The 23,297-nt window shown below is 36.6% G+C and overlaps 1 protein-coding gene across 5 annotated transcripts in view; it reads right to left on the reverse strand.

Annotated features, from left to right (window-relative positions):
• Window positions 1-23,297, reverse strand: part of DACH1 (dachshund family transcription factor 1) — a 478,746-nt gene that overhangs the window by 274,145 nt on the left and 181,304 nt on the right. For all 5 annotated transcript variants that reach the window (XM_086328516.1, XM_086328514.1, XM_086328518.1 and 2 more), the window contains exon 2: window positions 6,289-6,404. In XM_086328516.1, coding sequence (XP_086184642.1) covers window positions 6,289-6,404 — 116 coding nt within the window. The remainder of the gene's footprint in view (window positions 1-6,288; window positions 6,405-23,297) is intronic.

A 23,297-nucleotide genomic window follows, 5' to 3' on the forward strand; every position in this document is an offset into this window, starting at 1 on the left:
TATGTTGAATATCTGCTTTGTGGCTAGCAGTACTCTACACAATGGCATACTGTGGTAAACAATCACCAAAATCCATTGGTATGGATAACTTTCATACCACACTTGGGGCCCTCTTAATATCTCAACCAGGAACTTTCTGGGTGTGGAAGGCTGACAAGGATCCCAAAGTTATGCTCACATTTTTTAACCTGTGAATGCCTCCTTAAGAGGAGAGTCTTTGGAGATATGATGACACTGATGATTTTGAGTTGGGGAGTTGATTTTGGATAATCTGATGTGTCCTAAATACATCCACGTGTGTCCTTTCAAGAGAAAAAAAAGGAGATTTACACACACACAGATACACACACAGACACACACACAAGAATAGGTGGAAATTACGGTCACAAGCCAAGGGAAGCTGGAGTCTCCAGAAGCTCAAAAAGGTAAGGAAACAGGTGCTCCCAAAGAGATTCCAGAGGGAGTGTGGCCCCACCGATAACTTGAGATGGACGTGTGCTGCTTGTTTTTGAATGGTGGCTCAGACGGTAAAGCGTCTGTCTACAATGTGGGAGACCCGGGTTCGAGCCCTGGGTTGAGAAGATCCCCTGGAGAAGGAAATGGCAATCCACTCCAGTACTATTGCCTGGAAAATCCCATGGACAGAGGAACCTGGTAGGCTACAGTCTATGGGGTCGCAAAGAGTTGGACAAGACTGAGCGACTTCACTTTCACTTTCAGAACTGTGACAGAATTAATTTTTTATTTATTGTAGTCACAATATAAGTGGTAATTTGTTACAGTAGCCACAGGAAACTAACAGTGTTCAGTACAAGTTTTAAAATTAAACAAATTATGTGATGAATTTCAAATTTAGGTTAAAGTACTCACTAGTATCTGACTCTTGCGACCCCATGGACTTTTCCAGGGGTCACGGAATTCTCCAAGCCAGAATAGTAGAGTGGGTTAGCCTTTTCCTTCCCCAGGGGATCTTCCCAACCCAGCGACCGAACCCAGGTCTCCTGCATTGCAGGCTGATTCTTTACCAACTGAGCTATCAGCCTTCCAAAAAGGAAAAAGAAGATAAATTACTTAAAGATAAATTACTTTCTTTTCAAGAAAAATTTAAAGGGAAAAGTACTTGAAATTCTGGTAGCTCAGTGATAAAGAAATGCCTGCCAATGCAAGAGATGTGAGTTTGGACCCCTGGGTTGGGAAGATCCCATAAAGAAGGAAATGGCAACCCACCACAGTATTCTTGCCTGGAAAATCCCATGGACAGAGGAGCCTGGCAGGCTGCTTGAGTCCATGGGGTCTCAACAGAGTCAGGACTTAGCCACTAAACAGCAACAACAAACAACATGCATCAGATACTGATAAGTCAAATGCATTACTTTCAAAATGTCCAATGATTAAGTTTCACAAGTATTTCCTACATACAGATGTATGAAAATACATATTTATATATACTGCATAAACATTAATGTCTTAAATGTTTTGTATCATATTTATTCTTTGAGTAAGGCATTCAAAAGATTTTTATGTTTAAATTATTAGTGAAGATGATCAACTCATTTGTGACTGTTTTACTTGTTATTCTTACTTGGGAGCCTCTCCAGGGAATACAATGCATTTGTTATGATAAAGTTCTCAATATGGAAAACACATTTCCACATAATGAATTTTTCCCTTGGAAGTTGGAAAGCTTAATGAATTTAAAATATTACAAATGTTGATACTACAAAAAAAAAAAAAAAAAACAGGTAGTTTGGATGCTGTTGCCAGTTGGTAATATTTAGAAAGAAAAATAAAGCCTATAAACTTTGAAAATGTCTTTGAATTATAAATCCACATGAGAATACTTTCCTATTTTTTTAAGACAAAAATATTTCAACAGAATTGACTCTTGCTAATACTGCCCTAGTATAGTATTATTTCCACAATAGTAAAACTGCATTTATAGGTTCTTACTTTTTAACCATAGTGCCTTTGTGTTTACAATTGCTTTTTTTAATCCTGATCGCATATTATTTGCCTACAAGGCCACAGTGAGAGAAAAGATGTGTCTAAGAAGCAAAACTATGAATCATCTATTCATTTAACTTGAATGTATTTGGGAAAAATAGGTAATGGATAACTTTTTTAATGAAAAAGGCAAATACTGAGAGTCACTGAGTTATTTCTTAAAACTTACATGAAAATTGTGTTTCAAAACTAGTTTGCATTCTGCCCTAAAGATAAAGTCAAGAAATTGGCCAAATATGCTATCTCAAATTGCACTCCTGGCACAGGAGGGGAGTATTTAGAAGTCCTAAGTAACCCTTTCCTTAATTGTAAAATACACATGATTCTATAAAAAGTATGAATGTTACGGAAATTCTGTTGCTAGGATGAATTTATTTCAAACTGGTATTTATTATCAAAAATGATTTATGATATGTGCTCAGTCCAAATAAATGTAGAGAGCACTACAGGAGGTGTTGTGTTGTGAGACTCTACAAAGAACCTTCTTTCTTTCATTAACTTCCACTTCTGGTTGCTATGGCACCCAGTGACAACCATAAATTTAGAAATTATCACCATCTGCCCACGCCCCCTTCTAAGGTTACACACAAGCCCACTTGAACAACCAAAATAGCAAACAAAAACTCCATAAGCAATTTTAAAGTTTTTTCTTTTCAAATTATAGATACCTAAGTAAATAATCCTAGGGCTGGGAACACACTTTTTAAAAATATAGTCTTTTTTGTTTTTTTAGAAAAGCAAATTCCTTAAGGAAAGATTATAACTTAACTACAGTGTTCAGTTGTTGAAAAGAAAAATGAGGAAATGATTGGAAACAAATTGATAGATTTTTATAAATTATCAAAATAAATAAACTTTTGTCAAGGACCAATTCAGGCAACCTTGAAGGTGAATCTGTATCTATTATGCTTTCCAAATGGTAATATTGGAGTACAAAAGTACAGGTCAATATTTATATGCAGTCAATGATGCAATCTTATAAAGGATTTGAGATTTGAGAGTGAGTTGTTTCCTTCTTTGTTCTTTTGAGGTCTATGTGTTTTTGTACTTGTTTTGCTAGTTTTAGAACAATGATTTCCAAGTCATTAAAAGATATTGTGCGTGCTAAGTGGCTTCAGTTCTATCCAACTCTTTGCAGCACTATGACTGCAGCCTACCAGGCTCCTCTGTCCATGGGATTCTCCAGGCAAGGATACTGGAGTGGGTTGCCATGCCCAACCCAAGGATCAAACCCATATCTCTTACATCTCTTGTATTGGCAGGTGGGTTCTTTATCAGTAGCACCACCTAGGAATTCCTGGGAAAAAGATGTTTTAAACTCCAAACTCACAGGTCAAAAATATAGAGAAATAGCCTTAAACTACTTTGCTTAATGTAAAAAAAAAAAAAAAAAAAAGTTGCTATATCATTTTTTCAATGTTTCAAGAAATAACATATTTTATCTTTCCCACTTTGGGAAAAAATAGCATTTTACTTTTAAAGAAAGTAACAAATATAAATAAAGTTCTGGGACAAAATGTCTATATATCCCTATTGAATCATATTCCCCCAGTACACTAAGTACTCCTTGGGAGAAAAGTGTTCCACGCTTTTGTGAACTACATGATATCTTTACAATGATTAAATTTCCAGCTAATGTTTTAAGATAGAATAAACATGCTCTAGGAGTTTAAGATATTATTCTGTAGTCTCTAAAATTTAGAGACTTCTCCATCTAGAAAAACTTTGTGTAAAAAGAGCAATCATAAGAATATATTAAGATAGCATGATTCACGCACAACAGTCAAACTTCTGGCAGTTTCAAATCTTTGGCCAAATGTCCAAAATTTGAATTAAGTGAATTAGGCAACAGTGAGTTCACAAGACTTGTTTTAAAGCCATTCCCTGGGAACTATAGAGTATTAAACTATCTAAATCCACGTCTTCAAATTCAGTCTACTCTCCTGGTAAGTCTCCATTTCCTCATCCTTCTCTGGAATATGACTCTTAAGGCTTGTTTCAATGTAATGAAGTGAAGTAACTCAGTCGTGTTCGACTCTTTGCAACCCCGTGGACTGTAGCCTACCAGGCTCCTCCCTCCATGGGATTCTCCAGGCAAGAATACTGGAGTGGGTTGCCGTTTCCTTCTCCAGGGAATCTTCCCAACCCAGGGATCCAACTCGGGTCTCCCGCGTTGCAGGGAGATGCTTTAACCTCTGAACCACCAGGGAAGCCCCTTTCAATGTAATAGCTCGAGAGAAATCTTAATTTCTGGGCTCACAACATATTAGTAAGAACAAAAGTTTTTTAAAAAGCACATAAAATGTATGAAATGGTCCTGCTTCAAAAATGAAGTGATGAGTCAAGTTAAAATTACCTTCAGTATCTCTGTTCACCAAGTTAAAAGATATTTCAGAAAGGGATCTATCAAAAATGACTTAATATTTTGATTTTGAGTTTTGGCTTGTGATCTTCAGTTGTTTCAAAACTTCTTACCCCAAAGTTACTTGATGGTCTTAACTGTGGAAGGTGCTGCTATACTTAGATCCTGATGATATCATCTTATCTCACCATCTCTTAGGTGGTGAAGTATTTATTGTTTTCACCTTAAAACGCTGGCAGGCAATTTGGAACTAGATCTTCCCTATTTCAATACGAAAACAATCTAGAATACTTTTCACCCCAAACATAACCGATTAGTTAGAATCAACACAAACTTATCAAATACAAAATAATGATTATTAAAATGATTATTTTTAAAGCCCCAGACATATTCATTGAGAAGTCAAAGACTCTTTCTTCTAGCACACCTGAGTCTTTCAATCATAAAACATAAAAAGCTAAGATTTTCTTTCTACCTTGTCTGCACAGTACCAACCCCCTTGCCCAAAATTTGTAAATCAGAAAATTTTATTTAGTTAAATAAAATGTTCATCCTTAACAAAACGCTACCTATTTCATTCCTAAATATCAAATTTGGAATTAGAATTTCAGGCAGTAGGATTCAGTCACTTGTGAATCATGACCTAAATTAACAAATAGGAATGATGATACATGCTCTGTAATTGGGTTATTTTCAGCTATTGATTTCATTTTTCTGTTTCTCAATTTTTCACCTGCAAGCATTAGCATAAAAATATAACTCTTCATTGGAAAGTGAATCATTTACTTTTAAGAACCTTTCATATCTTACTAAAAAATGTAAATACATAAAATGAACAAATAACTTCAAATTCAACTCAGTGGATGTTTGATAAAGGTTCATAAAAGTGAACAAACTATTCAGACACTGTCACAAAAGTAAAGGTGAGTTAAAAGAGCCATTCCTTCCAAGGAGCTTTCAATGCAGTATGGAATGTGAAATAAGACACCCGTGATTATATCACAGCCTAGAAAAAGACAAGTGTTACAATAGAAAAAGAAAACACTAACATGGGCATTCAGAGAAAAAAAATGAAGACTTTCTCCTGATCTTGCTAGATTCTCTTTACTGTTTCAGTCATTGTTAAATGACACTTATATATTTATATGTCTATCTCCTCAACAAACTTTCATGATGGCAAGAATAAATAAATACTATATGCTACATAATAATTATTTCATTATGACTATTAGTTTAATTTGTTCTGAGTCTGGATGAAACTTGGAAAGTGAGCAGACATGTGTGAGTAAGTAAAAGAATTAATGAACACATTCAGGTGGTGAAAATCAAATGAGCTATTTTTGCATGCAGTATATTATTAAAGTTGTTTATGACATAGCGCTAGCAGTGCAAGAGTATTCTTTTACTTGCACATTGAAAAAATTCTAATAATAAACATCTTTCAGATGCTTCTAATAGAAATAGTTTAGGAAAAAATAGGAGATATTTCTATTTGACATAGTTATGGTCTTTTGTTTGGTTGCATGTTAACCTAGTTTGGAGTTTTTATGGAATGAAATATAAGCTTAGAATCCAGAGATTTGGGTTTGACTAGCCACTGACAGTGATCAGCTGATTGACCTTGGGAAAGTCATTGATTCTCTCTGAGCTAGGGATAATAATTTGTTATTTGATATTAGCAAGAGAATTAATTAGAATAAACCCTAGAACTGTGTTCAATTAAATGTCTTTCATTTTATTTTAAATAAGGAAATGATGATAATCATAATGCAGTTTTGAAATAAATTCTCATCAGTAACATGGTCTTAGTGTGAACAAAATATAGCTGATGAGTGTAAAATCTATGTAAACACAGGTATATATGAAAGCAATGGTGTTGGCTGATTTTGAATATTTTAGGCATCAGTCAGTAGCACTCTTACCTGTTGGTGGGATTATCCCAGGAGACATAAGGCCCGGGACAGAATGTGGCATGATATGAGAGTTCTCTGGGGAGGTGACACTTTGAGTCCTCTTAGGAGGCCTTCCAGGTCTAGAACTGAAACAAACAAACAAAAAATTTTTACAATTAAGCTGTTGTCTTACACATCATTTCAAAGTTGTTTCAAGTGGTAACATGGACTGTAAATAAATTTGTTTCAAGGACGGTTGCTTTTGCAGTTAGATGTAATAGACTTCCATCACTAATTAGATTACATGCTGAATTCATTTTCTTCATTGAAGATCAGCCACTCTTGATGCATAATTCATAGCCTGCACCTCGTTACCTGCTTCTTCATATTAATATCTATACACAGTTTGAATTGCCTCGTTTGCATATGCTAAAGTTCTGCATGCAGCCTTCAGCACGAAAATTATGCACTAACTTGTAATAATTATTACAGTCAGCCTGCTATTGATTTATGAGACTTTTAAAAACCAAATATGTGTAGTACTTGTAATGAATGATATTTTAAGGTTCTTCAGGAAATTAAAAGGCAATGGCTGCCTAAGGAAATGTTCTGCTTGTTTGATTTAATACTACAGTTAGCTGGGAGGTGGAATGAAAGAGTGATTCAGACCTATAGCACATTTTTCGATGATATGTTTTATTACTTTGCACTGCTAGCCTGATATCTAGATGATAAATGACAATACATATCTAATGTGTGAAAAGGTCTTGCAATTTCTTTATTTTTTGTCATTTAAAAGATAAGTCAAGTTATCATTTAACCCTTATTCTATTTAAATGAAGAGCCCCACTAGGTTGCCTTAGTTTAAATATACTAAAAATTCTATTGGAAATGCTTAGGATTATTTGTAGGACATCATTAAGAAATGGCCAGAGTAACATCTTATATCTGACTTTAGAATAATTAAAAATCCTGTTTGTATTTTAATAGTACTTTTTCACTTGCCTGTTTTACAAGCATAATTTTTAAAATTATCAAAGCAGAAAGTGAAAAGGATACACATATTCACCATTCTTGTATAAGGAAAACATGAAGAATATAATAGCAAGTTTTGAAGCAAACATAATTAGCATTATGTTTCCTCTGTCTGCCTCTGTATCATGAATGTTCATTTATGAAAGGCTTTTCTGTCATTTACTGGCCAATATGTGCCAAGATATATCAAAACCTCCAGATGCATCCTTCATAAGTTAACATTTCCATGTAAGCCTCAACTGAGATCCTTTGCCTTGTCAGAAGATTCAAAGATCCTATCTCTATTATTTAGTGTAAGTAATGTATGTGGTCATTTAACAAATATTGCATTTGCTCTTTTTAAAGCAGTGCACTGTGGGGGCTAATTTGGGAGAAGGAGTTCTTAGTCTTTAAGAGCTTATACTCTTGTCAAGCAGGACAAATCTGGTACATAAAGAACTAGGATGCAAATTCAAATGTGCTGTGTCCTAACCAAGTTGCAGTCTGAACACTAATGTGGAAAAGCTGGATAATGATAGATAACTCCCTGTTGGAGTTAAGATTTCATTGCCCTGGGAGATTAGAACAGAATTCTGAATGATGAGTTGGACATGGAGAGAAAAAGAACAGAAATCACACTTCAATGGGAATGTGAGAAAGGAATGGAAACCTGAAAATGTGTGAATGTACAAGATTTTTTTTCCAATAAGTTGAAACAGGTCAAATAAAATAAGTGGCAGAAATCCATACTGTAGACTTACTGCCTAGGGCCAGATCCTGGAGGACTTTGAACCAAGAGTAAGTAGATTGTGTATCTGTTTAGGCAGCTAACCAATAAGGACACTGTCCTGTGAATACTGAAACATCTCTCAGGCTACTTATTCTCTGTAATTACTCTTCATCCTCAGTTGATTCTCTAACTTATATTATGAGCCTAGAGCCCACCAACAGTGCTCTGCTAGTCTCCACTCTCCCCGAGTGATTTCTTCTATTAACATTACTGATATGATAAGGAATAACTGCTAAATCTTATCTACAGCCTGATCTTTCTCCTGGGATTCACACGGATTAATGCCTGTCTACTGGAAATCCCTGCTTATGTTCTATAATAATCTAAGATTCAGTTTGTCCAAATTTGAACTCAGCATCTTCTTCATTAAAACCTACTTTTCCTTGGTTAATCAAAATGGCACCTAATTGACTAAGCCAAAAATCCAAGACTCGGCTGTGTCTTTCCCTTCCTTGTACACTCAAATATTATCCCAATGAAGATATCTCTCTATGCCCACACCTGTATTCCAGATCAATCCCTCCTTCCTTATTTGATCTACTATCACAGCTCTTTCAAGACCTACCCTCAGCTTTGCCCCATGCTAGAGCTGAAAGTGAAGTCTAGATAACTCTCTGTACTGATTTTGGAAGGATTTTTTTTTTTTTTAATCATGTTTTTCAACTGCTTAAAGGCATCAGTGACTTCCCAGGTGACACAGTGGTAAAGAATCTGCCTGCCAAAGCAGGAATCACAAAGAGACATGAGTTCAAATCCCTGGATCAGGAAGATCCCTTGGAGTAGAAAATGGCAACCCACTCCAGTATTCTTATCTGGAAAATTCTATGGAGACAGGAGCCTGGCAAGCGACAGCCCACAGAGTCACAAAGAGTTGGGCATGACTGAGCAACTGAGCACGTACACAAAGATACCAATAGTTCCCTATAGCATTGACACTCCTTAGATGGCACCCCACTCCCGTACTCTTGCCTGGAAAATCCCATGGACAGAGGCGCCTGGTAGGCTGCAGTCCATGGCATTGCTAGGAGCTGGGCATGACTGAGCGACTTCCCTTTCACTTTTCACATTCATGCATTGGAGAAGGAAATGGCAACCCACTCCAGTATTCTTGCCTGGAGAATCCCAGGGACGGGGGTGCCTGGTGGGCTGCCGTCTATGGGGTCGCACAGAGTTGGACACGACTGAAGCGACTTAGCAGCAGCAGCAGCAGCAGCACTGTAACAAGGCCTTTCAATACTTAGCCCTGGTCTACATTTCCAATCTCATCCTGTTTTTCCTACATTCATTGCTCATATTTGGCCTTAATGAATTTATTATCAGTGTCCCATGTTGCTTCGATTTCCTAATATACTACCTCTATACAAGTCACTGTCTTTGTCATCTAAGACTTTTATTACTTCAACCCACCCTCAGCCCCCTTTTACTGACTAAACATTCATCATCCTTCCTACCAATGCCTTCTATTGAGTATTCCTTCTATGCACTATGACGGTTCACGGCGAATAATTCTATTTTAGCCTTTTCTGCACTAACTATAGTAATCTGCTTATTTACTTCACTCCGAAGACTGTATGGTAGAAAGTACTTTTTTGTTGTTGTTGTTAAAATACCTCAGTTAAAATAGCTCAGTGTATGTATTTAAATAAATTTTAATTCAATTCGTTAAAACTTTCACCACAATTCTTCAAATTCCTCACCAATTCCAGTAGTCTCCAAGATTCCAGGAAATGAAAAGTGAGACGCAAAAGAAATTTGGGATTCTGAGTCTAAAGATGCTAAATATCCATCTGAAGCTCAGAGAAAAATAAGTATCAAGAGAACTCAAACAAGATGCCATGAAAAAAGTGTGAAAGGAAAAGGAAGTTAAGATTTGAAAGTTTTAGTTCTTGAATTTGTTTTGCTTTTAAAGAAGATGAAACTGTTCAGCAGTACTTTATTATTCAGGCCACAGGAGCTGTCTTCACAGCCTTCACTCAGGAAGTAGAAGTCAGGCTACTAAGTAGGAACACTTTATTTCACACTGTGATTAGGAGAGACCCAGTGGGCTCTTTTCACCCTAGATAGCTCCTGCCCAATCTATCAAGTTGCCTCCAACCTCACCAATAGAGATTTACTGCTTTTAGACTGGAAGATTTAAGATATTTTAAAGCCTTCCATTAAAATGCAAATATCCTTGGTGGTGGTGACACCCTAAAACAATCTGCACACACTCTACTAGGGATGACTTTGCAATTAGGGGAGAGCAGGCAATGGCAACCCACTCCAGTACTCTTGCCTGGAAAGTCCCATGGACAGAGAAGCCTGGTAGGCTTCAGTCTATGGGGTCACTAAGAGTCGGGCACGACTGAGTGACTTCACTTTCACTTTTCACTTTCATGCATTGGAGAAGGAAATGGCAACCCACTCCAATGTTCTTGCCTAGAGAATCCCAGGGACGGGGGAGCCTGGTGGGCTGCTGTCTCTGGCGTCGCACAGAGTTGGACACGACTGAAGCGACCTAGCAGCAGCAGCAGCAATCTTAAGATACCTAGGTAAATAATAGGGGAAGTGGGAAGAACTCCAAAGAAAGATTTCCAAGGAAAGACAGGTCATTTATCCTTTTCCCTAAGAACAAGAGGAAGCTATTCTTGGAATTATAGGAGACTTCTTGGTTGCTGGGGAAGTTAGGTTTGTTGATTAACAAGACTTTCCTCTATCCCTTATGACCTATAGTTAAGTCTCCTTATTGACAGGCTTGGTGTATTACCTTTACTGCACTCTTGATCACTAACTGCTAGAGGATTTAAGTCTAGAAAATCTAGGAAGATAACTTAATCATAAAATACTTAGATATTTAAATTACTTTCAAGAGAAATTTAAGGAACTTCCAGGAGAAACTGTGTAGTGCAGTGCTCAGAAACACGGGTTATACTCTCTGGATAGATCTCATTTTAAATAGTAGTTCCAACCTATTTATTAGAAGGTGTGACCTTGATCAAGCCACTTAACTTCTGTGAATATCTGACTAAATCAGCATTTTTTTTTTTAACGGGCCTGTTTGTTTTGTTAGAAATAAGTTATTCTTGGGAAGAAAAACAACAACTTCACTGAAAAGAGGAATGAAACAGTTAGCAAAGGCACTTCTTCAGGGAATGATCAATTGCTTCAACAGCAGACACCTTCAAGCCTCCTTACTACACCAGTAACCCAGCTCTACCCCCAGAGTATCAGAGCAGCTGAACTCTCTTAGTTCTAATCAAAGCAGAAGACCTCACTTAAATAAATTATTACCCTTAATAGCTTGACTGAAATCAAAATTTATGGCTTTGGTAATTGTTTTTGCCAGCTTCACACATGAGCCACGGTGCAGCCTTGAGTATTTTCACCTGCTTGCATTAAAAGAGTAGGGTAATCACTAGAGATGACTGCACTTAGTATCTCACTTACCTAGGAATCCACTCAGGCTTATGGTTTCCTGCAGTTCCACGAAATCAGAAAGATTTCTTTTCCAGAGAGATCAGTGGGTGGGTGTCTCTCCTTTGTCTACATCATTAAATCAGTCTCAGGTTAATCTCTGTCTCTCCCCTAACTGTACAATGGTTACCAACTCTTCCACTTAGTGTGCTTATTCAGTATAAATATCTAACTTAACTCAAAGAGGCTAAGTCCATCAAAATACTGAGAGATATCTGAATGTTGGAGGGCACTTGACAGACTGTGCAACCCCTAACCTCCTCCACAAGCATCATCTTCTGCTAACCTCTTCAGCAGTTCTTGGGAAGTTAAGTTCAACTCTTCTCCTGGGACTGGAGCAGAGAAACCCGTGAAACCCAGAAACAGACTGTGATAGCTATAAATCGGAAAATGCAAAAGTCACTGCTTAGCAGAAATTTAGGTTCCAAATCCTACCTATTTAGAGAAAGGCAAGAAGGATGCTATTCAATCATACAATTCCTTCCTCCATGTATCTAAAGGACAGGAGCTACTGTACAACAAGCAATTGCATAGACATAAAAGTTATGAGAATAAAGACCCCTGTTTCTTTGAGACAGAATATAAAATTAAATAGCCTGTGGGATAACAATGAAGAAGAAAAATACACGGCAGCCAGTGAGCACTGATTTTAGTCTTGGGACACAACAAGCATTAGGGATAAAAGCAGCTCGCTCCATTCATCAAGAAGAGTTCATTTGCCCTCTTGAATCTATTTACCCAAAAAGTACCAGTTGTGTGTTTACATTCTGCATAATTTTCTTCTATTGAGTTTCCTCAAAAACAAGCCAAAAAAAATGAGAAATGTATTCATATATATGAACTGCATATATACTAGTATTTCTGATTGGAAAGATACAATTTGCTTAATGATTTATACTCCCATTTGAATATTATGGAGTCAGAAAGAGTGATGTCTATGAGGAATGTCTGATAATATAAAGAAGTTCTTATGTTCTAAATGAAAGATACAGACTTCGATATATGGCATACTGGAGCACAAAAGAGAGAAATTAAGTAAAAAAATGCAATATATATACATAGAAAAAAAAGACTAGAAAACACACTAGACTATTTTGTACATACATATATTTTATATAAAACACACATACTATTAAGACGTTTATCACTGAATAGAGAATTCTAGTTTTTTTTATATCTGAAGGTTTTAGTTTCTCTGTCATACACATCAAAGAATTTATGGTGGACAAATCATGATCCTGGCTCATTTTGATCCTGAGGTTTACCTCTATCCATAGCAGAAACCAGGCATAATTTATCCTTTTAATCTTTCTTTTCCATCTCAATTTTAAAATATTTAATAAATTAAAATAAATAAATTTAAATTAAAAAAACATGATTATATGTAAAAATATTACCCTTGTGAGAACTTTTTTTTCCCATGGAAGAAAAGCTATGACCAACCTAGGCAGCATATTAAAAAGCACACACATTACTTTGCCCACAAAGGTCCATCTAGTGATGGCTATGGTTTTTCCAGTGGTCATGTATGGATGTGAGAGTTGGATTATAAAGAAAGCTGAGCACCAAAGAATTGATGCTTTTGAACTGTGGTGTTGGAGAAGACTATTGAGAGTCCCTTGGACTGCAAGGAGATCCAACCAGTCCATCCTAAAGCAGATCAGTCCTGGGTGTTCATGAAGGACTGATGCTGAAGCTGAAACTCCAATACTTTGGCCCCCTGATGTGATGAACTGATTCACTGGAAAAGACCCTGATGCTGGGAAAGATTGAAGGCAGGAGAAGGGGACAACAGAGGATGAGATGGTTGGATGACATCACCCACTCAATGGACATGAGTTTGAGTAAACTCTGGCAGTTGGTTGGACAGGGAAGCCTGGCATGATGCAGCCCATGGAGTCGCAAAGATTTGGACACGACTGAGTGACTGAACTGAACTGAATTGAGTCTTTCTTTCTTTTCCATCTCAGTTTTAAAGTATTTAATAAAAAACATGATTATATGTAAAAATATTACCCTTGTGAGAACTATAAAATTAATTTAAATAAGAAAAGCACAGATAATCATTAATATCTTGCAGATCAAATCAACTTCATGGAACAAATCCATCAAAATAAAAGAACAAAAAGAATTTCTTAAGACAAATGTATGTACATATTTCACCAAAAGTTATAGCTGATTTATAATATGCAGGTTATAAATGGATAGTTTTCTTTTAGAAAGAACTTGTTAACCTGTTAGTTGAAATTTGTTCCTTTAGTTTTGGGAAAGGCTACAATATAAATAATACAGGAAGTACATGATTAGCATAATTTTCCCATTGCATGAAGTTTTTTTCTACACCTGGCAAAATTTTGAAAGATACATTACTTTTGTGCAATAATGGCAAATTTGAGCACTTTCTCAAATTTGTTTAGACATCTTTTCATATTTTCTGTGTAGCTGTGTGTCCCAGCCATGTGTATTTCTCAGTACAAATGGACTATAAACTAACACTATAAAGAGATGATTTTCCACCGTCACCAAAATACCTATTTCTATGGGGCAGGCACTTAAAATATCACCAGCTGGACACCTGGAAAGCATCCTCAGATTAGTGACTCATACACCTAAAACATACAACATTCCTTTAACTCTTTACATGGTACGTGTTATAGATTGAATTTTATTCCCTCTAAATTCTTACACTGAAACCCTAACCCCAATGTGACAATACTTGAAGGTGGGGCCTTTGGTAGAAATTAGGTTTCGGGCTGCCGTCTATGGGGTCGCACAGAGTCGGACACGACTGAAGTGACTTGGCAGCAGCAGGGAGGCCTCATCATGGGATTAGTGCTCTTAAAAAAGAGACACCAAGGAGCTTGCTTGCTCTCTCTCTCAGCCACATGGGGAAATAGTGAGAAGGCAGTTGTCTACAACCCATGTCTACAGCCTCACTCAACATGACCGAGCAAGCACCCTGAACTCTGACTGTCAGCCTCCAGAACTTTGAGAAGATGAATTTCTGTTGTTTAAACTACCCAGTTTATGCTATTCTGTTTGGCAACCTGAGCAAGACTAAGACAGTAGATAATTCTACACATTAACTGAATAAATACATATGCAAATAAACAAAATAAAATTTCCTGTGAAAAAGAACTAAAAATAAATTTTTAAAAAGGTTCTGTTTTGTTTTTAAGCTATTTTTAAGCATTTGCGTATTGTGTTCCCATTTAATTACAGCCCAAAATTCTAAAGAGAGGCCCTGTTTGACAGGTTACATACTTGGGAAAATCTAGCCCATTTTCTGCTCAAATAAATTTGGTAAACACTCAGTTAAACTTAGTAGACATACATATATTTTGTCGAAAAACTTCACAGAATCCCACAGCTTTTAATATTTTTGTTTTGTGGAACAATTTCTCAAAACTTTCACTATGCTAAAATATACTCTAAATCTCCAAATGAGGTATTATAAAATAGGCATTTACTAAATTTTACCATGAAACCTGTTATTTTCAACGAGTCTGCTTCGAGACTTGTACTCTAAAGAAATATGTTCTTCCCAACAGTATGCTTATCTTCAAATTATAAAAATTTTTCATCACTCAACATCATCAAACTATTTTCTGCGTCACAGGTCATATGACAATTGTCACAGGGACAAGGAAAGCAGCAATTCACATATTCTATGAAGTTGATATGAGTTGATAATTACTCAAAACACAAGGTTAACATGAGTAAATTGAAATCATTACAAAGAGAAAGTGAATAATAGTTGAAATTAGCTACTTGATGAGGAGGAAAAATTGTTGACTCTGACTTCAAACCTCACACTATCCAGACTTCAGTACTACAGGAAATGTATTTAATATAAATCTTGTTTCAAAGGACATTGGCAAAATATCTGAAGTCCCAGCTCAGTGCTTAGTCATGTCTGACCCTTTGAAATACCATGGAGTGCAGTCTGCCAGGCTCTTCTGTCCATGGGATTCTCCAGGCCAGAATACTGAAGTGGGTTGCCACACCCTCCTCTAGGGGATCTGTGCAACCCAGGAATCAAACGCAGGTCTCCCGCATTTTGGGCAGATTCTTTACCATCTGAGCCACCAGGGAAGTACAAGAATGCTGGACTGGGTAGCCTATCCCTTCTCCAGGGGATCTTCCCATCCCAGGAATCAAACTGGAGTCTCCTGCATTGCAGACAGATTCTTTACCAGCTGAGCTACCATAGTGCATAGAAATTACCTCAAAATAAGAGTTAAAACATATTGGAATGTGGCTAAGCTCTGCTTACGCATTTGTATATTGTGTTTACAATTAATTACAGTCCCAAATACTAAAGAGAGTCCTTATTTGACAGATTATATATTTGGGAAAATCTAGTCCCTGAATTTTTAAGTCCCCTCCCTCCCTTTTATAGAATCTATCTGTGAGAACCACATTAAGAAGATTCTTCACAATCCATGAAATACACTAACTATATTAATATTAGAGTTAATATATTACTCACAGATGTCTTACCTTAGTGAATATACTTTTTGATAAAGTTTTTATAAAATCAGAAGCCTAGTATTCTCTTCTCAATTTGGATTCTTTATTGACATCAAAGGTACATGACAGTTTATGAAGTATATCTATTGATGTATCATAAAAGCATATTCATATACTTTAAATGTTTTATTCACTAAAGACTAAATTAATTTAATTAAGTTTTAATAAAGAATATAAAAATTTAATACTATTTATTTTTACCTTTCCATAGCATACATTAAACATTGACATACATGATATTTCTTCCAAAGAGGATATTGTGTGTAAATTGCATTTAATGACACGCTTTTCTAGAGACTTAAATATTTTTAACCTTTTAATCACCTTATAATTTTCTCTTCTTCCCACAAGCTTTCCAAGCACAGATAAGTCTACCCACCACACATCTGTTTCAAAATTGTCTGCAAAGAATGACTAACATCCCATAAGGGACAAATCCCAAAATAATGAGAAACATTATAAATGGTTTTCTTAAAATCTGGGGACCAGTTATTACTTTATTGGCCTCTTTCTCACAGTTTCTGTCATACTTCAAAACCATATTCTATAAAATTTAATATTAAAAAATATTCCAACTAAGATATTCAAAATTGAACAGTCTTTTATTCAATCTATGGATTCCATCATCACAAAGAAAAAACTTTCATTACTATCATTTTTCAGTTTGAATTTCAAATGACTAGATCCTCTTTGCAACTGCTGTTGCTTATATTTTGTACGAACCAGAAACAACATAATTAGTCTTTTGTCTCACTGCCACATGCCATAATTGTACTTGCACATGTTCAGTGGCTTTGTTTTTGTAGATCACCTTGAATTTGGCCCCAAGATATGTCCACAGTTTCAACCTCAAAATAATATCCAACTTTCCTCTATAGGAGATCCCATTTTCAACACTCTGAATACCTCCTTCTCAAATGCTTTCATTTATATTGGAATCGTAAATAAAACAATGGGGTTTCCCAGCGGGTTCAGTGGTACAGACTGCACCTGCCAATGCAGAAGTGATGTAGAAAGTGAAATATCAATACAAGAAAGTAGATGGTTTTACTCAATATGCCACACATAAAAGCGGGGTTGTTGTGGGGAAGGAAGAATAGGCAAAGCACACAAGATATTTAGGGCAGTGAAAATACTCTGTGTGATGAAACAGTGGTAAATACATGTCATTATACATTTGTCCAAACCCATAGAGTATACGCTAGTAAAGTAATGCTCATCAAGGCTGTATATTGTCACTGTGCTTATTTAACTTAAATGCAGAGTACATCATGAGAAACACTGGGCTGGAGGAAGCACAAGCTGGAATCAAGATTGCCAGGAGAAATATCAATAACCTCAGATATGCAGATGACACCACCCTTTTGTCAGAAAGTGAAGAAGAACTAAAGAGCCTCTTGATGAAAGTGAAAGAGGAGAGTGAAAAAGTTGGCTTAAAGCTCAACTTTCAGAAAACAAAGATCATGGCATCTGGTCCCATCACTTCATGGGAAATAGATGGGGAAACAGTGGAAACAGTGTCAGGCTTTATTTTTCTGGGCTCCAATATCACTGCAGATGGTGATTGCAGCCATGAAATTAAAAGACGCTTACTCCTTGGAAGGAAAGTTATGACCAACCTAGATAGCATATTCAAAAGCAGTGACATTACTTTGCCAACAATGGTCCGTCTAGTCAAGGCTATGGTTTTTCCTGTGGTCATGTATGGATGTGAGAGTTGGACAGTGAAGAAAGCTGAGCGCCGAAGAAATGATGCTTTTGAACTGTTTTGGAGAAGACTCTTGAGAGTCCCTTGGACTGCAAGGAGATTCAACCAGTCCATTCTAAAGGAGATCTGTCCTGGGTGTTCTTTGGAAGGAATGATGCTGAAGCTGAAACTTCAATACTGTGGCCACCTCATCCAAATAGTTGACTCATTGGAAAAGATCCCTCTGATGCTGGGAGGGATTGGGGGCAGGACGAGAAGGGGATAACAGAGTATGAGATAGTTGGATGGCATCACCTACTCAATGGACATGGGTTTGGTTAGACTCCATCAGTTGGTGATGGACAGGGCGGCCTGGCGTTCTGTGGTTCATGGGGTCGCAAAGCGTCGGACACAATTGAGTGACTGAACTGAACTGAACTGATGCTAGGAAAGACTGGAGGCAGGAGAAGAAGGGGATGATAGAGGATGAGGTGCTTCAATGGCATCACTGACTCGATGGAAATGAGTTTGAGCAAGCTCTGGGAGTTGGTGATGGACAGGGAAGTGTTGCATGCTGCAATCCATGGGGTCACAAAGAGTCAGACACAACTGAGCGACTGAATTAACTGACTGGTGGAGTATACAACACCAAGACTGAACACTAATGTAAATGTTGGACTTTGATTATGACTTGTCAATGTAAGTTCATCAGTTGTAACAAATATACCACTCTGGTGGAGTGTGTTAATAAAGTGGGAAGCTATGCATGTGTAGGAGCAGGGACTATATGGAAATTCTCTGTATCTTTTCCTCAATTTTGCTGTGAACCAAAACGGCCTAAAAAAAAAAAAGTCTTAAAAAAGAAATAAGACTTGTGAACTAAGGCAATCTAGTCCAGAAGCCATGACCTGAGCATCATGCAATCTGTCTCTCTGTTCCATATCGGTTGTTTAATTTAGTCAACAAAAAAATGTTAATGTGCCTGACCTTTCAATGTGTGCAGGAAATACTAGTATGATATTGCCCCTGACTTCAAGTAGATTGTCATTTATTGGTGGAAATAGATACATATATAGCGTTGCAGCAAATTTTATTAAACACTGTGGTAAATGTTTGAAAGGATTGTTCTGAGAACACCATGGTGGGGATTTCTCAGGAAATGTGAAGTGTGAACAGAAATTAATCAACTGACGAAGAAGAGGGGTTGCTAGTAAGGAAAGAACATAGAGACACAACCTCACCTTACTTACACATGCACTTCTGTAATGAAACTGAATTACTCAAACTCATGCTCATCTTTCCTTACTTAAAATGGTTAGTATCACACAGTCTCGTACATGATGATTTTCAAATAGTTTCATAGGTCATGGCTAATCTCTCCATATTGCCTCCATTCTTCTGACCTTGAGAAAAAATGTTAGATGTGATAGGTTCTGATTTTTGATTAATGTCTTTGGGACATTATGATTCATTTAATTAATTTATTTTTTAAGTTAAAAATCTGCGAGATTCAGTCTTTTTCTTTTTTACAGTATTTTTTATAGTCTTTTCCATTATGATTTATCCCAGGAGACTAGATATAGTTCTCTGTGATATACAGTAAGACTTTGCTGCTTATCCTGTCTTAAATGCAATTGTTTGCATCTACTAGCCCCAAACTCCCAGCCAATCCTTCTCCCTTCCTCCTCTCCCTTCAGTTCAGTCACTCAGTCGTGTCCGACTCTTTGCGACCCATGAATCGCAGCACGCCAGGCCTCACTGCCCATCACCAACTCCCAGAGTTCACCCAGACTCACGTCCATTGAGTCGGTGATGCCATCCAGCCATCTCATCCTCTGTCGTCCCCTTCTCCTACTGCCCCCAATCCCTCCCAGCATCAGGGTCTTTTCCAATGAGTCAACTCTGCATGAGGTGGCCAAAGTACTGGAGTTTCAGCTTTAGCATCATTCCTTCCAAAGAAATCCCAGGGCTGATCTCCTTCAGAATGGACTGGTTGGATTTTGTTTTCTATGTTTTTTGTGATGTTTTATATTAGAGGAATTAAAAAGGAGCCCAATTTGGCATTATATAATTAACTCTGTAGATAAAACCTTCCTCCAACCAGCAACTAATCCATGTCCTTTCAAAATTTTACTTTAAAAGGGGTTTATATCCATAACAGTGAAATTCATTAATGACTCAACTGAGTATTATTTCATTTTTCTATAATATTTATAATTTTAACCAAAGTTACCACTATATCTTTCTAATATAGAAGATGAAAATATTTTGTAAAAAAATTATTGCTAGCCAACAATAAGAAAGGACAAATCTATAGGAAGTGCCACATCAATCATGATGTTCTAAAGCAGTAACAGTTATAAATTTCTAGCAAAGTACATGTACACACACAAACACACGACATGTGCTATAAGCATTTTCACACATTAAGTCACAAAAGTAGAAACAACAGTTTCATTCATGTTAAACTCTTGATCTTTTGAGATGCAACTTCAAATGAGAGTTAAAAGCAGAACTGATTAATTCAGAACTCAGAAAATTTTGTCTTCCTCCCTGTGAATGCAGAGGTAAGATGCCTGACTTAACCTGAAATGTGTATTTTCACCCCTCACTGACAAGTTATTTGCTTGCTACCTCTGGAGAAAATGGACATAACTAATGTATTTGAGAGATCTGTTAGAAAAAATAATACATCCTCCATTCCCCTCTGCTGTGTAATGCATGGGGAGCTGTCAAGATACATAGTCGTAAAGTATAGAGATTCAGATAACAACCCAGAATTCAGAGACCTCGGACAAATTTTGATACTCCCAGGAGCGTTTTAGGCCTATGAACTAATGAAAGGATTATATTAAGATAGACAAAGTATGCTGTTTCCAGCCTGCAGAGATGTAATAACATGCTTAATTTGTTACCTGACATAGATATTACATAACCACCAAACATTGCTATTAGTATGATTTACTTCCATTGAATTCTATTTAATACTTTAAAAAGTATTTTCTTCAATGAAGGGCCCTTTAATATGAACGTTAAATATTATAAAAAATTAGGATGTAAGCTGCCTGCACTTCAGAGTTGAAGAAGAAGTTGGCAAATGTCTTTTGAAGCTTGAATAGACATTGTTTTGTCATGGGATTCTTTCCCATGGAATATTGTGCAGAGGCAGCTCTTAAAATCCCAATCATTATGCTAATTTCTATGTTCTCTTACTTATTTATTCAATCTCAAATCGTAATCTAAAATACTTAAAATTTCTGTTTAATAGTGTTATTTAAATTGACTAAATAATACTAATTTACATTTAAAGCTTGCATATTTATGTGCACCAGGAATTCTTTTGAGCACTTTTAAGGACTAACTTTGTGAGATGGAAACATTATTTTCATTTTACAAATATAAAAACTGAGACAAAGATATGTAGAAATACAGTGTACTACAAATGAAAGTATAGACTTTCTTACTAATTAGTTCAAATGGAAAAACTTTCTTGATTAATTCTTAGGCCTGACATTTTATTATACAGCAGTCTATTACACTTTGATTTTTAAAGCAAAGATAGAATTCCATATTTTAGTCTATTTATTTATCCTTTTATTTGTTAGATGACTGATATTTCAAATTTTGTCTCAATTTCGTGGTCATAAAACCATCTCAAAGTCCGTGTCTACAAATGTGATGTCTTACTCAATCTGTTTCTTCCTTCTCATGTTATTAAAGCCTACAAACACATTCTAGGTAGGCTCTGGGTGCATAGTAGATGCCAAGACAGAGAAAAGGATACCAAAATACAACCCTTTATCAAAGAAGAGCTCCTTATTTTTGTAGAATATACAGTTTTTTAAAGAAATCAAGTTTCAAGTGATATTGTTAAAGAGTGTAAATTTTCAGATAATATAACGAAGGAAGTAGCATTTGCGGTAAAACATGAAACATGAAAGTGATTTGGATTGGAGGAGATCAGGTGAGAAGAAGCTGTTGAAGGTTTTCAAATGGCAAAGTCAAGAGCTTCAAGGCAAAAAAAGTACATGAAGCATAGGGAATAGTGGGTGGGCTAAGGACTTAAAGAATGTTCTATCTGCACAGTATTTCTAGGCAATTTTGATGAATTTAGTAGGTTTCACTAGACCATTCAAGTATGACCTAAATCAAATCCCTTACGACTATACAGTGGAAGTGAGAAATAGATTCAAGGGATTAGATCTGATAAACAGAATCCCTGAAGCACTATGGACAGAGGTTCCTGACATCGTACAGGAGACAGGGATCAAGACCATCCTCAAGGAAAAGAAATGTAAAAAAGCAAAATGGCTGTCTGAGGAGGCCTTAAAAATAGCTGAGAAAAGAAGAGAAGTTAAACATAAAGGAGAAAAGAAAAGATATACCCATTTGAATGCAGAGTTCCAAAGAATAACAAAGAGATAAAAAAGCCTTCCTCAGTGATCAGTGCAAATAGAGGAAAACAATAGAATGGGAAGGACTAGAGATCTCTTCAAGAAAATTAGAGACACCAAGGGAATATTTCATGCAAAGATGGGCACAATAAAGGACAGAAATGGTATGGACCTAACAGAAGCAGAAGATATTAAGAAGAGATGGCAAGAATACACAGAAGAACTGTACAAAAAAGATCTTCACAACCCAGATAATCATGATGGTACGATCACTCACCTAGAGCCAGACATCCTGGAATGTGAAGTCAAGTGGGCCTTAGGCAGCATCATTACAAACAAAGCTAGTGGAGGTGATGGAATTCCAGTTGAGCTATTTCAAATCCTAAAAGATGATGCTGTGGAAAATGCTGCACTCAATATGCTAGCAAATTTGGAAAATTCAGCAGTGGACACAGGACTGGAAAAGGACAGTTTTCATTCCAATCCCAAAGAAAGGCAATGCCAAAGAATGCTTGAACTACTACACAATTGCACTCATCTCACACGATAGCAAAGCAATGCTCAAAATTCTCCAAACCAGGCTTCAACAGTACTTGAAGTGTGAATTTCCAGATGTTCAAGCTGGATTTAGAAAAGGTAGAGGAACCAGAGATCAAATTGCCAACACCCACTGGATGATCAAAAAAGCAAGAGAGCTCCAGAAAAAGATCTACTTCTGCTTTATTGTCTATGCCAAAGCCTTTGACTGTGTGGATAACCAAAAACTATGAAAAATTCTGAAAGAGAGGGGAATACTAGACCACCTGACCTGCATCTTGATAAATCTGTGTTCAGGTCAGGAAGCAACAGTTAGAACTGGACATGCAACCACAGACTGGTTTCAAACAGGGAAAGGAGTACGTCAAGATTGTATATTGTCACCCTGCTTATTTAACTTATATGCAGAGTACATCATGAGAAATGCTGGGCTGGAGGAACCAAAAGCTGGAATCAAGATTGCCAAGAGAAATATCAATAACCTCAGATATGTGGATGATACCACCCTTATGGCAGAAAGTGAAGAAGAATTAAGAGCCTCTTGATGAAAGTGAAAGAGGAGAATGTAAAATTTGGGTTAAAACTCAACATTCAGAAAACTAAGATCATGGCATCTGGTCCCATCACTTTA

The sequence above is a fragment of the Bos grunniens genome, chromosome 12 (assembly GCF_055505025.1).
Source record: "Bos grunniens cultivar Pamir isolate PY7600 chromosome 12, Bosgru_T2T1.0, whole genome shotgun sequence".
NCBI lineage: Eukaryota > Metazoa > Chordata > Mammalia > Artiodactyla > Bovidae > Bos > Bos grunniens.